This window comes from Egretta garzetta, unplaced genomic scaffold, assembly GCF_000687185.1.
Source record: "Egretta garzetta isolate BGI_Z169 unplaced genomic scaffold, ASM68718v1 scaffold440, whole genome shotgun sequence".
Taxonomy (NCBI): domain Eukaryota; kingdom Metazoa; phylum Chordata; class Aves; order Pelecaniformes; family Ardeidae; genus Egretta; species Egretta garzetta.
Window position 1 is genome coordinate 1284941 of NW_009258293.1, and position 15239 is coordinate 1300179.

Sequence of the window (15239 nt, forward strand, 5' to 3'; positions counted from 1 at the left end):
AGGTCCCTGGTGAGTAAGTCTGCACACACATTCCTACCACTAAGTCCCTGTGGCTGTACTCAGCCACTCAGCTCTGCACGATTCCTTCTGGGTGCCTCTGCTTGCATAGAGGTGCCTGTGCCTATGTTCGATGTGAGGAGGCTGGACTGATCCCGATCATGATGCTGCAGTGAGGTCACTGTCAAGGGATTGCTGCTCATAGCCTGCATCTAACGTGGTGGAGCAGCTGCCAGTTGTGACCTGGCACTGTTCCCCTCTGGGTGGTTTTGGGCACAGAGACTTTGCAAGCAGGGTATGTACAACTTGAAACAATAAACCAGTTATTCATTGGCTGATGCACACACAAGATTGTTAGGATTTAATGAGCCTGGTGTTCATACACTCAGCACCATGATGAGACACCTGAGGACTTGTGCTGGCCAGGCAGATGAGCCCTAGAGGAGCAGGGGCAGCACTGCTGCTCCCTGCAAGATTCTTGCTATTGGTCGTTGCTGTCTTCCACCAGACCTACTGATACGCTGACAAATCCCCTGTGTTTTCTTCTTTTAGGATTTTACATTTTTCTATTATACTATTTTTACTCTGTAATTTTACCTTTTTAATCTGGTACGGTTCCACTCCATAGATTTTTTTTTTTCCAGCTTTTTTGCCCAGCTCTGCTGTTTCATCAGGTGCTTGATGAAGGTTTTGCAGCTGGGCTATATCAGACCTGGGCTGGGGATCCTTGAGCAAACAGCTGGACCTCTGGAAAAGTGGAGGGAAAGTTTTGGACCGGATTGCAGAAAGAGGGATGGGAACCGTGGTGGGGTTTGTGGACTTCTGAAGGACTAATTGCCAAATACTGAAACAAATCATGAGCATTTAGGCATCCAATTGGAAGTTTGTCCTATACAGGAGCATGAAAGGAGAAGGAGAGAGCAAATTATGGAACTTCTGGTGTGAAGTAAATTGATAAAAGAATATAAAATACAAACGAAAAAAATCCACTATTTGCATTGTTAAGGATGACGTCAGGAAGACTGGGAACCAAGAAAACAGACAGAGAGAGAGGAAAAACCCCAGCTGCCAGCAAGGAGTCATGATTAAGCTGAAGGGATCCAACAGGAATCAGAGGCTGACATGAATCAGTTTGACATTTTCATTAGAATGGAGACAAATGCAAGATCTGTCCTGACAAGGTTCTGCCTTGCCATAAATAAAGAAATTTTACCTCAGGGGACAGAGGGGCATTGGGACAGAGAGGCTGTGGGATCTCTATCCTTGGGGTTTTTCAACATCTGCCTGCACAAAGCCTGGTCTGAATTCAGTGCTGTCCCTGTCTTGAGCAGGAGGTTAGACTAGAGGCCTCCTGAAGTCCCCTCCAACCTGATTTACTTTGTCTTTCTTTGACACAGAGGTTTGCAGAGCAGTAAGTGGTGAGAACAGGGCAGAACATGGGTGATCTGAGTAAATGCATTTATTGGACAAATGCAGATGAACATATCAAGGTGGTAATCACTGGAGAGAAGTCATGGAAAATCAAATGAGAAACAAATGATGGCTTTTTAGCAGCAAGACTAATTCACCATTAGAATCATAGAATCATAGAATGTTTTGGGTTGGAAGGGACCCCTAGAGGTCATCTAGTCCAACCCCGCTGCAGTGAGCAGGGACACTGCTAACTAGATCAGGTTGCTCAGAGCCCCGTCCAACCTGGTCTTGAATGCTTCTAGGGATGGGGCCTCCACTACCTCTCTGGGCAACCTGTTCCCGTGTTTTACCACCCTCATTGTAAAGAATTTCTTCCTTATATCTAGTCTAAACCTACCCTGGTTTAGTTTAAAACCATTACCCCTTGTCCTGTCACAGCTGGCCCTACTAAAAAGATTTTCCCAATCTTTCCTATAGGCCCCCTTTAGGTATTGAAAGGCCATAATCAGGTCTCCCCGCAGCCTTCTTTTTTCCAGGCTGAACAAGCCCAACTCTCTCAGCCTGTCCTCATAGGAGAGGTGCTCCAGCTCTCGGATCATTTTTGTAGCCCTCCTCTGGACCTGCTCCAACACTTCCAATGTCCTTCTTGTGCTGAGGGCTCCAGAGCTGGACACAGTACTCTAGGTGAGGTCTCACCAGAGCAGAGTAGAGGTGCAGAATCACCTCCCTCGACCTGCTGGCCACAATTAGATGAATACCTGGGGAAGAATCAGATTGTGCTGATGTTGCCAGGTTTGGGTGGGTTTCTGATGTCTTTCTGAGTGGTGTTTTGGTTAAACATGACATTCTGGCTTCAGCAGGTGAGGACCTGGTTGGTACTTTCTGGCTCGTGCATGTCTGAGCAATTCCTTCTGCCCTTAAAACTGTGTGTCTGTGGAAGGTGTTAGAGCTGGGTACTGCTATGTACATGCCTATGTGATGTACGTATGTATATGTTTTGGAGCCTATTGTATTTGCATGTGTGTGCGCAAGCATGTACCTGTGAGTGAACCTGCATTGATGAGCGTGCTTGTCCACTGTGCACTGAGGAGAGGCAAGGACCTTCCTGGGGAAGGACACCCCTGTAGACAGTCATGTCCTAGGTCTCCAAGGGCCTTTATGCTGGGGTGACCCAATGGAATCACAGTATGCTGAGGATGAGGAAGACTTTGTCCTGATCATAGTCATTAAATAGTGCCTTTCGCTCCTCCTAGGAGTTCAAGAAGCCCTTTGAGAAGGCCTGCAAAGACTATGAGAGTAAACTGTAAGTCTTCAGGCTCCCTCACCCCGAGGCCTGGACTTGAAGGCTGTTTTTTGTCTGCCTTCACCAGCAAGCAGTTGGATGGAGCATTTCATGTGTCTCTCCTCTTTCCTTGAGTGGCAAGATTGAGAAAGAGAAGCGTGAGCTGGCGAAGCAGCACGGCATGGTACGGAGCGAGGTGAGTGGTGGGGAGATTGCTGAGGAGATGGAGAAGGAGCGCAGGATTTTCCAGTTGAACATGTGTGAGGTAAGGCTTTTGCTGCGTGGCGTGGTGTTAGAGTCACTGAATCAGCATCGAAGGGATGAATTTCCCTTCCATTGGTGCACAGCAACTGTGCCACAGCCCCAGCAGAGCTCGGTCTGGAGCAGGCAGACATCAGCAGTGACTCACACTGGGGTTTCTCACTTTCCATCTGACCTGGGATTGTTTCAAAGCAGCTTTTTTGTCTGAATCCACACTGATTTTTCATTCAGGCCCGCCTTCTGTCCCTCATCAATGAGTGATGCTTGTGTCCAGGGTATTGCAGGTCCCTTTCTGCCTTTCTGGGATGCTGAAGTCCCCCAGGCTCTGCCTGGAGCACTGGCAGCATCCGGTAGCTCCCTCTGCTTGGCCCCTGGGGAGCAGCACCAAGGTAGGCTGCAGATCCCCAGGGACCATTGCTCAGCAGGTCACCTCCGTTGTGCCAATGAGACCCTGGGCATGTTTCCTCATCTGGCGAGCTGCCTGGGTTGTGGTAGGCTCAAGCCAACCTGGGGCAGGGGCTGATCAAAGAGTTTAGCCAAAGCTTGAGTTAACCTGACAGTAGAGATAACTTGGGAAAAATCCCACGAGGGCTTTGGATCCAAGCTTCTTCCTGACTGCATGTGGTGGGCGCCGCTGGCACTGAGGTCCCTGCTCCCTCTCAGACAGTCCCACCTCTGCTTCTTGGGATAAACTCAGCCCAACTCCCCTGCAAAGAGGATTTCCTGCTCCCACTGCCACACATCACAAGCAACAGCATGAGTAAAAGACTGGAAGATACAGAGCCAGTAGGTCGGGTGAAGGTTTCATTCTGTGCTGATGTGAGTCCACACGTAGCGTTTGGGGCCCTGAGAGGGTGTCTTCTAAGAAACACCTCTTCTGATGGATCAAGGGTGTTTTGAATAAACACAGGAAAGTCTGAGGTTGGCCATGCTGAACGTGTTTGGAAGGTGATTTACTATGTTGGCCTGTGGGTCTTCTGGAAATGGTTGTTTGCAGGTTACTGGTTTTACAGTAGTTGTAATGTTAGGAGAGCTGATTACTGGTGTAAGAATAGTCAGAGATGGATAGAAAAATACTCAACGTGTTTCACAGCATAACACACTGTTTCATATTGCCAGTCCACCAAATGAAAAGGCCAGTGTTTGTTTTCACAGGTGAGGTTGTTATGGTGGAGGATGGGCTGGGTGAGGTGGCAGATAAGTTTGGGCTGGAAATCTGAACCTTCAGCTCACTTCTGAAGGTCCTCAAGGCAGGCTGAGATGCCAGCTGCACATAGGATATAGGCAGGCAGCACTGACGTTGTGGGTCGGGTCGGGTGGAGGTGGTGCAGTTTGTGCATCAAGTCTAGGGGGTTTTTGAGGAACTTGGCTCTTGAGTGACAAGGTTTGAAGGTTTATAGGAAAGCTGGATGTTCTTCAGTGAAGGCACCATGAATGGTGAACCTTTGAGGGTTTATTAACGGAGTGTTTGCCCTGCATAAGTAAAGCCCAGCAAGCCCAGGGTCCAATGCCACCACTGTGGGTCCACCACTCTGTTGGCCAGATCAAAGTGCTGGCCCTGCTTGCCACCATCTTCTCACCCCATAAAAGCCACAGGAGCTTTTGACTGACAGAATGGGCCACAACACTCTGGGAGAAGGGGCCAGCAAAAAGTGCATAAAAGGCATTTCTTTCTAAGCTACAAATTCAGACACTGTGTCCTTTTCCCTTCAGTATCTAATCAAAGTGAATGAGATCAAAACTAAGAAAGGAATTGACCTACTGCAAAACCACATCAAGCACTGCAGCTCACAGTTCAAGTAAGAGCGACCGGTAGCCTATCTGCATACCTTTTCTCTCCAGAAGCACTGGCTGTAGAGGGGACCCGAGCGTGGCTTATCTTGCAGGACCCTATTTCCTGCAGTTGGCTTGGTCTGCCCTGTAACTTGCCAAAAGTCCTTTTCTCCTGGAGGCAGTGGAGGCAAAGATCTCAATGGGGTGTGTTTCCTCTCTTTAGGCTGACATTTTTATAAGCTAGTGTAAAGCAGAAATCTGGGATACAAAGATGACAGAGTGCTGAGCACTCTCCCTGAATTTAAATGCCTCCAAATCTTTCTAAAATACATATCCTGAGAAAGATTTTTTTTTTTCAACTATGAAGCAAAAGCACTGCCTGCTGAAGGCATGATGGGCTCTGTGGCAAGAGCTCAGGGGAGCCTTGGGTCTATAGGCTTCACAGCCAGTGCTAAGAACAGGGTTTCAGGACATGCCCTTACATTAGCTTCTCCTCTCAGTTTTTTCCAGGAATGTTTAAACACAACAGCAAAACTTAAGGAGTTTACAGAGAAACTCATCCCGGAGCTGCAGAGTGTGAGTATTCATCTGAAGTTGGGTGCAGCGAGTAGGAGCAGGCTGGAGAGCAGGGGTGTCTTCCCCAGAGCCTCCTCTTCCTCTGCAGAAGCAGAACTGAGGACTTGCAGCTCTTCACATCTATTAATCATTATTTTCTGATCCTCTGATGTGCAGTGGCCCATGGAGGGGTGAAATGTAGCCATCGCTGTGAGTGGGAAAGTTACAGTACCGTACCCCAGGACGCAGTGTAAGAAGAACAAGAATAGACATGGGTACCAGGGAGGCACTAACATGGCCATCTGCCAAAGCTGCTGCTTTGCAGAATTCCAAAGTTTTCATTTGTGCTCTTAGCTTTTCAAGCCTGTTGCTGCCAACTCAAGCTCTTAATGCATTTTCTCGGGGGCTTTGTTTTGCTATAGAGGCAGGTCATGTAAGCCTTGTGAACTTTAGCTTTTGACTTTGGGCTCTGTCAATCATACACAGCCCGGAGACAGAAAGGAGTTTTTCCAGGTGGCAAGGCTTTCAGAGACAGGCTGAGCACTCATATCCCTGGTGGTACGATGTCCTCCAAGTGTAGCAGAGGGTTTATGTTGGTTTCCCAGCATTTCCAGACCTCTGCTCCAGTTTGCTTGGGATTGCTCATCCATACCTCCTCGCAAGTCAAGATTTGCAGAGGCTTGCAATATGGTCTCCCTCTATGTCTCTCAGAGAGACAGGGTTTAGTGGTGGACAAGTACAGTTGGGCTCGATGATCTTAAAGGTCTTTTCCAACCAAATGGTTGGAAAACATCTGTGATTCTATGGTCGTCACCCAGATACAGTGTCAGCATCACTTGTACTCGTCTCCCCAGTCCTGTAGTGCATGTCTTCTCTGGGCATCTGCTGATTTGCTTGAATTAATCTGCTTTAGGTGTGTTACCCTGCTTGTTCCACAATTTGCAATCATTAATTATGTAAGCAATAAAAAGAGGGGAAGCGCCACCCCAGAGCAGGGTAACCAAGCACAGCAGGTAGTGTCTTATGGATTCCTCATGCAGACAAACCCCCAGGCTCCATTTCAGGGCCACATTCCTGTGCCAAAGTCCATCAACTTTTTGATGGCTTGGAGACCTCTTACTTATTTTAATTACTGACACTACCAAGGGAAAGAAAAATAACCACCACAGTGACCTTCAGGCTGCTAGTTGTTTTTGCACTGTGGAAAGCTGCAAACAGCTGTTTCCTCAGTAAGATGCAGACTGCTCTACTGTGGTCTCGTGTTGCAGGATTCCCGGTGCTGGGGACATGGCTGTTCCCTCCCCTCAACAAGGTTTCCACTGAAGTGGTTTTTGCACATGCCACATACTGGGCACTGCAGGGGATGAGTGGCAACCTCCCACTGTAGGAATGGGGCTCGGTGCATCCCACGGATGCAGGGAGGCAGCAAGGGCAGGGGGTGGCATGGGGGCATCTCTGTTGTGCCCGGAAGGAGTGGGATGCCACAGCTAAGGCAGGACCCTCCTGCTGCCATGTGAGCAGCTCACTGTGCTCCGGCACCTTTCAGATGAAGGTCAAGCAAGACGAAGAGAAGAAGCAGCTCTGCTCCCTTCGGGATCAGCTGAAAACAGCATTGCAGCTGGATCAGAAAGAGGTAAAGTCTGATCCTTCTTGTGAAGAAACAGGGGGTGGTGCCTGTAGAAGGCATGGCATGGCAGCTGCTTATATAGTGCCTGCCTGCCAATGCAGAAAGCCATGGGGTTTCTGGTGAGCTCTGGGGGAGCACAGGGTCCCTAGCAGCCCTGTGAGGGAATGGTCTTGGTTGCCAGCAGTACTGATGGCGTAGGGCCTCGCTGCTATTTCTTTCCTTCTGCCAGGATCCTGGGAACAAGCAGGCAGGGTACAACATGCATCAGCTGCAAGGGAACAAGCAGTATGGCACAGAGAAGTCGGGGACACTCTCCAAGAGAAGTGATGGGTAAGTTGGGATCTAACATTCCCTTTTCAGTTGTGCTTTGATGACTTGGGGCTAGAGCAGGACTCACCCAGACCAACCTACTCTTGCTGGGGTGGCCTCAAGGCAGAGGAACAGGACAAGCACGCATGAAGGTGTGCTCGACACTGTCCCAGCCTCCAGCAGCTTTCAACAGAGAGCTCCAGGCAACTTGTGTCTATTTTTTAGCTTTAAGGGCATTCCTCTCCTGTGAAGCTGCCCAATACCATCTCAAGTCCTGCAATCATTGAGGGCAAGGACCCCTGCACCCACCATGGGAAGCCAGAAACAGCTTCCCGTCTTTCCTTCCAGTAGGGATTCCACTGCCTTCATCCAACACCCCACAGTCTTGTGCTGAGAGGGACAGGAAAGGGTTGGTGTCTCTCCCCATCTCCCAGGCACTCATTGCTTTCCGGAATCCCCTCCATTGCCTCTGCTTCAGATGGAAGATGCTCAGGGGTGCATGGGGGATTTACATACATACGGTCCTGGTGATGTCTTATGCTCTCTTCTCTATTCCCCTCCTCCCCAGCCCTGACCTGTCCTTTCAGACCCCTCTGCCCTCACAGTTCAGTACTGGGCTCAGCTCCCTGACTGTGGGAATTAGGGGAAGGAGCAGAAATGTGGACACAGCAAGGGTCAGTGCTGCCTTGGAGATGGCATCTTGGGCCGGAGGGGAGAGAGCCAGCAGCCATCCTGTACCCCTCTCCCAGGAGCCATACGCTGAGCTCCTGGAAGGCACTCCACTGTCTTTGGAAAAAGGACCATCATCATCATGGGAGGATGTTTGCTTGCTTTGAATCACAGGGGTCCTGTGCTGGAGACTTGCACACCTGGAAAGGGCTGTGAAGTGTCCTAGAAAAACCTGAAACGGGGTAGAAAATAATGAACTAGGGCTCAGGAGTCTCCTTCAATGCAGACAGAAGTTCAGGGTCTCTCCACTTTTGGGTGTATCTCTTTCACCTTTCCCCTGTGTTACAGTCTGCCCCGAATAGCAGGCACAGCCTGGGAGCAGTTTGGAGGTGATGGTGTTTGATGTTTTCTGCAAAGGGCTTTGTGCTCCGCTAGCAGGTCCTGTTGCCCCGATTGATGCTCTGTGCCTGTATCACCTGCACAGCAGCTGTGCTGCCTGTCTGTACAAGCCTGTCATGCAATATGATGGTTCCTTCTCAGCCCAGAACAGACCAAGAGTGACAGACCCTGTGGCAGCCCAGCTGGCATGTCTGATGAGAGCTGTGGCCCCGTGCAGTGCCTTGCATGGCTCTTGCATTTGCTAGCACTGTGCGGCATTGTATGTCTGCTCCTCCTCATGAGTGTCCTCTTGGTTCACACTCTGCTCATTTCCAGGTTGAGAAAAGTCTGGCAGAAGAGGAAATGCACCATCAGCAATGGCTACCTGACCATCTCTCACAGCATGGTAAGAACCACTTCTCCCACTTTGCTCTGCTCCTGTCTGGGAGCTGCTGGCCTGCCCCTGCAGGGTCCATAGAGCCTGCCACTGACAGACGTGCTGGCAGCTTCCTGGGGCTCATCAGAACCCTCGTGCCTGCTGCTTGCCCTGCTGGGCTGCCCTGGCATAGGAGGCTTTCTATTGAGACTTGAGTCCCTGCAACCCAAGAGAGTTTTAAACAAACACAGGAGGTCCAGGTGTGCCTGTGTGCAGGGAGGGGCACGAGCCTGGGGACCTAGCTCCAAACCTGGGGTGGCTATTGTGAAAGAAAAGGTCCATGTTGATATTTCTTGCATTGCTCCTGAGAGTGGAGCCAAAGACAAAGTGCTGGGCACAAGGCAGATCCATGGCTCTGCCTCCAGAGCCAGGCAGTGCTTGTTACTCCTGGACCACAGCCCTTTGATGCTTCCTCGTTCTGCTTGCAGCCCAACCGCCCACCAGCCAAGCTGAATTTACTGACCTGCCAGGTGAAGCCGAACATGGATGACAAGAAATGCTTCGATCTGGTTTCCCGTGAGTGCTGGTGCCTGCCCTGCAGTTCCTCTGGGAAAGGGCCAGACAGGCAGCAGTGCTTTGGACTCAGACCGACAGCGCAGGCAGGGATGAGGGGAAGCTCTGCAGCTTTAGGCCAGCTTGGGGGGATTACCCTGGGTTAATTGTGCCAGGAGGCAGCTCTTCTCAGGAGCAGTGATGCACACACAGGGTGTGAGATAGGCAGCCCTGCCGTGGGGCAGTGTGCACTGCATGGGCACTACGCAAGTGTAGTGCAAGCAGCTTAGCTAACACCAGCATCCCTTGTTCCTGGTACAGGCACAGGTAGGTCCCTTCACCTGGGGTGCACTGGGGAGGGGCTGAGTGAGACAGAGGTGACTGTCACCCCAGCTGCCTGGGCTGGAGATTGCTCCTGGCTCTGCTGAGCCCAGCTCAGGCACGTTGTGCGCTGAAGGGAGCCTGGCAGGTGAGGTGGACGAGCAGGGTACCTAGAGGAGACTGGCTCTGTATGTTTCAGACAACCGCACGTACCGCTTCCTGGCAGAGGACGAGCAAGACTGTATTGCGTAAGTACTGCCAGTGCCTCGCTGCAGACCAAAAAATGCTCCACTGGCTGCCAATGAGGAGCAAGCATTTTGGCTCATTAGGCAGCATGCCGCAGCCCCTTCCCATCCTAACTATGTCCTAGTCACTCTGGGGGCGCTGGCTGGCTGCAAGCAGGGCATGGAGCTTGATGGAGGCTCCTGGTACAGTTTTCTGCTGAGGTCTCATGCAGGACCTTTGTGTGTGGTGGCTGCTGTGCAGGCTGGGGCAGAGCAGGATCTCCCCCACAGCAGTGGGATGAGCCCTGCTGCCCTCCTCACCCTGCAGCCTGAGCATGGCCGCACAGGACCTTGCTCCTCAGCTGCTTTCTGCCCGTGCAGCTGGGTGTCCGTCCTCAGCAACAGCAAGGAGGAGGCGCTGAACGTGGCATTCAGCAAGGCACAGGGCAGAGAGAAGAGTAGCCGGGAGGAGCTGATCCAAGCCATCATCGAGGAGGTCAGAGGCATGCCTGGAAACAGGGAGTGCTGCGACTGCTCTGCCCCAGGTGAGGGCCTGCCCCTGGCCATGAGGCCGCCATAATTCCTCTTTGCTGGACAGGCAGAGCTCTGCCCTGCCTTCTGTGGCATCCAGCCCCTGGAGACCCCCAGGCATCTGCAGTCTTGCCTTTCCCCTCTGTCTTGCTGTGGAGCTTGTGCCCTGGGGTAGTGGGGGGCCAGTGGGATGGAGAGGCAGGAGATGCGCATGAGCCTGGCAGTCTTGTCTCTGCAGATCCCACTTGGCTCTCCATTAACTTGGGCATCCTGATCTGCATAGAATGCTCTGGGATTCACAGAGAGATGGGTGTGCATCTCTCCCGCATCCAGTCGCTGTCGCTGGACAAGCTGGCAACCTCCGAATTGCTGGTAGGACACTGCTGGTGCGCTCTGTCATCAAGCTTCCCCCTGCTTCTGCTGTGGCCTTTCTGAAACTAAAAGTTAATTTGGTGTGTTTTTCACCTGTTAAAACTGACCCATACCCCCCTGTAATTCCCAGGTTATCGTGGCAGGAATTGTCATCTTCAAGGAGGAGAGAGGGGGAGTAATTTTGCTGTTGCTGGGTCACCTGTCTCCCTCAGCCCCCTTTCCCCACCTGCGTCCCCTGGTGCAGGAGAGCTGTGGGGCAAGGCCAAGCTTGAACTGGGGTAGAGCAGAGTGTGGGGCGGGAAGGGGGTTGGAGACCTTGCATGGGGCTGTTTTAGGTGGGCATCAGGACAGAGGATGGCAGTGTTTGGCAGGGATCATTGCTTGCCCAGATCTGAGCCCAGGGGTCAGCTCTGGGGTTGGTTGCACCGATGGAGTTGGGAATCTTGGCAGTAGGAGTCAGGGCAGAGTCTCTGGCCATTGCACACACACATCCTTGCACCCCTTGACATCCCCTCAATACCTGGTCAGGATCTCAGCCTGGAGCTCCCTCTCCTGCTGCCTTGCATGTAGAGCTGCTGCATGTCCCATGTTACCTCTTGGCTGTTTCGCAGCTGGCGAGGAATATTGGCAACTCTGGCTTCAATGCCATCGTGGAAGCAAATCTCCCCAGCTTTTCCTTGAAGCCCACAGTGCGCAGTGACATGTGAGTTGCTCTGCAAGAGCTGTTTATTTGTGGGAGGCTACATACAGGGTCCTCGCCCATGGGCACACACTCTACAGTCCTGCAGTGATCAGGCACATGGCACTGCCTCATCTCCACAGACTGTAACTTCTCTTTAGAAGAAATTTCATAAAGTCCCGCAGGAAAGGTTTGATAAAGGAGAGAAGAAGAGTGAGGAAGAGCCAGCATGACAGCTCAAGGACTGGCCTTGAGGTCAGAACAGGGACTGAGGCATTGGTTCTGAAAAGGGAAAGGCAAGGAGAGAAATAAGCGGAGCTGCCAAGCAGGGTAGTCCTGGCTGTACATCAGCAGGGCAAGGAAGGGCAGGAGGATGGAGTGGGACAGGGGACAGGGACGTGTGCAGTGCAGAGCAGTTCACTGTGTCCAGTGGCTGGGATCAGTGTAGGCATTGAGCAAAGAACTGCTAAGGATGCAGGAACCCCTGTCCTTCATCCTGGAGTGCCCCAGCCTCTAGGCTCTGCAGAGGACAGGGGACAGCTGGGGTGGCATGGCTGGCACCAGCAATAGCTGGGAGCTTCTCCAGGGCTTAGTGCCATAAACCTGGGGTGCAACAGAGCTCTTGGGGGGGAACATATAACTGGGGAGCTTATTGTCAGGGTCTGAGGGGACTTTCAGGATACTGGAGAGCAGGCAGACCAGGCATGATCAGGTTCCATTACAGGCATATAAGTCCTGACTAGGGCACTGTTTAGACAATGTGGACCTACCCTGCAGTGAATAGGTGGACAAGAAACTGCACTTGGCAGGGAGAGAGCAGCAGAGAGCTGGGAGAGCAGGAAAATACAGCTGGAACAGCACGGTCAAGGTTGCCAGATCCACCCTTCTGCTTGGATGCTGAGGAAACTGAAACTGCATTAAATTAATAATTCAGCTCTTCCTGAATGGCCTTTTCTGTTTGGAGCACTCCTTCACCCCTGGGGCACCTGTGGCCACCCCAGATCCTCTGGCTGGTCACCACTTCTGCTGTTCCTGACCTTTCCAGAGGTAGAGACCCAGCTTACTCGACCAGTCCTTGCCTGGAAGCTGTTCCTGACCCGTTAATGCTCTCGGCCAGTTCACACCATGTGTTTCCCAGTCCTTGAGATTTCTGCTCCTTCCTCTAATTCTTGCAGCTGAGCCCAGTACTGAACTGTGAGGGCAGAGGGGTCTGAAAGGCAAAGGACAGGTCAGGGCTGGGGAGAAAGAGAAGTGACTGGAGAGCAGAAAATATCACCAGGACCATATGTATATAAATCCCCAGTGCCACCCGTGAGTGTGTCCCACCCAGGAAGGGTGGAGGGGTCAGGGCTCCTCATCCCGGAGCAGAAGTGATGGAGGGGGTTCTGGAAAGCAGCGAGTGCCTGGGGGAGGGGAAGAGACACCAACCCTTTCCTGTTCCTCCCAGCACAAGACTGTGGGGTGTTGGATGAAGGTGGTGGAATCCCTACTGTAAGGAGAGACAGGAAGCTGTTTCTGGCTTCCCGTGGTGGGTGCAGGGGTCCTCACCCCCGGTCACGGCAGTGCTCGCACTTTAAATGCATGAAAGTCAAGTTCTCTTTTAATTATATAACTGCAGGAGAGGAAGCTTTAAGAAAACCACAGTGTTTTGTAAGAGTTATTATGAATGTTGCTGCTGCAGAGGACTTTGGGGAATGGGACAGGGACAGCAGAAAGGTGCTAAACTGCCTGGCAGGTCTGAAGGAGAAAGAAAGAAGGTGGCTGGGGCAGTGGGAGAGGAGGGGGGTGGCCCCAGGATGCTCACTGCATCGCTCTGTGGCCCCTAACTCTCATTTGGCTGGTCTCTGCCAGGGCCTTTCGGAAAAATTTCATCATTTCCAAGTACATTGAGAAGAAATATGCCAAGAGGAGTCCTTCTGCTCAGTGCTCCAGCCTCCCAGAAGCTGTCAAGGGCAAGGACATATTTTCTTTGCTCCAAGCGTATGCGGAGAACGTGGATTTGAGCGAGCCTGTGCTGGCACCTCTGCAGGTACAGCCACTCGTCCTGTGGGTCCGTATGGCAAATAGCTTTGCCATCACCTCTCCAGCACAGTGCTTTCTGTGAGCCGGGAGCAACAGGCAGGCTCAAGCAGAGTGAGGAACATCATGGCAGAGGGAGGTTTTCTGGCTGCAACCCCACAGCCCTCCTTGTGCTGTGTGTGGCGGAGCCAGAAGTCATAAGCACAAGCCCAAGGCTTTCCAAAGGCCAATTTGTAACTGAGATTTACTTGTAAACTTCTGAGCAGATTGTCTTGGGACATCCAAGTCTCACTGTAGGCTGAAAAATCAGGGCAGCATTTTTTCCTGCAAACTGCAGCATGGGTCCTTGCTGTAATTGTAAGAAGAGAGTGCAGCCCTAACACTTGGAGCTGCAGGCATGCTACCAAGCCACCCCCTTTGCCAGCAAGGACATCTGTGGGTGTCCTCCAGAGCAAAAGTGAAGGAGCAAAATGCTGCAGTGAGCAGGAAGTACCAGCAGTATGGGATGTCTTGGGACAAACTGCCAAGTGAGAAACAGCTCTGTGGGGAGCAGCCATTGGCACACCCCAGGGCTCTGATGAGATTGTGGACTCGACAAAATTCAGCCACTGGCCTGGGGAGAAAAGTCACCTTTGGTTCCCTCAGTTTCTAAATGTGAAATGATTGATTGATGATAGATTCTTCTTCGTGAAGCCATGAGCCATGGCTCTACAAGTTAACTAGGTTCTCACCAGCACTGGTGGTCATGACTCTGAAGAGACAGTCAAACCTGTTCATCTCTCAGGGATTTTAAATGTGTAAGGACAATCCCTAAAGGACAGTGCTCCTGTCTGTGGTGGTGGTGCAGGCAGACACAGCCTCATCTTTGCTGTATTTTTCTTCTTTACAGGAACCTGGGGAAACCATTCTCCACCTGGCAGTGCTGTTGTCTGATCGAACCTCTTTGCATATCGTTGATTTTCTTGTCCAGAACAGGTAAGCTCATGACACCCAGTCAGCTTGTCATAGCTAAGCCGTACTAGTGAAAGGTGCAAGACTGATGATCTTATCCAAAATGCTCCCCACAAAAAGAGAAAAATCACCAGGGCAGGCCTCCCAGAAAATGTGCCTTGGGCTGGGCTTCGGGTAACTACCCCTATCTAGGGGTACCTTGGGGTCCCTCGCCTCCTCTGGGTGTGACAGTGGTGGAGACCACTTCTTTGGGTGAGGTGGGAAGGAGGACACATGTGCCAGCATCAGTGTTTGCTGTGGCTAGGGCTGGTGGCTCTTCCTGGAGATGCTGACATTATCCACCCTCTGCTGCAGTGGGAGCCTGGCAAAGCAGACAGCAGGGGGGAACACGCCGCTTCACTACTGCTGCTCTCACAACAAACCCGAGTGTGTCAAGCTGCTGCTGAAGGCCAAAGCCAACATCGCCATCAGTGAGTGGCTGTGGGATCCCCCACCCCGTGCACACATGGAAACACCTCCCTAGCCTTGCTGAAGAGCTCAGCCATGCTTGTCTGCCACTGGGGAGGGGCAGGTTGATGATGATGTTGGGTGAGGACCCTGCCTGCAGGATGACAGCATCAGCCCCAGGCTCTTCTCTCCATGTCCAGCAAGGTGTCCTGCTCTGACACAGCTCTTGGTTGGCTCTCCAGGCTCAGCAGAACTCACAAGCCAGTGTGGGGTGCACGTGGTCCTCCGCAAGTGGGGTGACCACATCTCATAGGTTCCTGCTCTCGGCACCCTGGGACAGAAGCAGTGGCTTTGCTGTCCAGCTTGGAGCAGGGGCTGCTCCTTTCTGCTCCCCAAGGGAGGAACCAGCTTGCTCTGGGCATGCTCCTGATCCCAGGGAGCTCATGCCTCTGCCCCGATTCACTGGTCCCCCTCCCAGGTGGGCAGCCACAGGGCTGCCTGTG

General features: G+C 52.0%; 1 protein-coding gene across 4 annotated transcripts in view; it reads left to right on the forward strand.

Moving 5' to 3' along the window:
* Nucleotides 1-15239, forward strand: part of LOC104125626 (arf-GAP with SH3 domain, ANK repeat and PH domain-containing protein 1-like) — a 29287-nt gene that overhangs the window by 8651 nt on the left and 5397 nt on the right. For all 4 annotated transcript variants that reach the window (XR_004841849.1, XM_009638100.2, XM_035893226.1 and 1 more), the window contains exons 5-19: nucleotides 2664-2713; nucleotides 2828-2957; nucleotides 4667-4752; nucleotides 5227-5302; nucleotides 6828-6914; nucleotides 7138-7238; nucleotides 8601-8670; nucleotides 9129-9216; nucleotides 9713-9761; nucleotides 10119-10282; nucleotides 10507-10640; nucleotides 11252-11343; nucleotides 13171-13348; nucleotides 14228-14313; nucleotides 14644-14759. Coding sequence is in view for 3 of the 4 variants with exons in the window: in XM_009638100.2 (XP_009636395.1) it covers nucleotides 2664-2713; nucleotides 2828-2957; nucleotides 4667-4752; nucleotides 5227-5302; nucleotides 6828-6914; nucleotides 7138-7238; nucleotides 8601-8670; nucleotides 9129-9216; nucleotides 9713-9761; nucleotides 10119-10282; nucleotides 10507-10640; nucleotides 11252-11343; nucleotides 13171-13348; nucleotides 14228-14313; nucleotides 14644-14759 (1507 nt within the window). In the remaining variant the exon portion in view is untranslated. The remainder of the gene's footprint in view (nucleotides 1-2663; nucleotides 2714-2827; nucleotides 2958-4666; nucleotides 4753-5226; nucleotides 5303-6827; nucleotides 6915-7137; nucleotides 7239-8600; nucleotides 8671-9128; nucleotides 9217-9712; nucleotides 9762-10118; nucleotides 10283-10506; nucleotides 10641-11251; nucleotides 11344-13170; nucleotides 13349-14227; nucleotides 14314-14643; nucleotides 14760-15239) is intronic.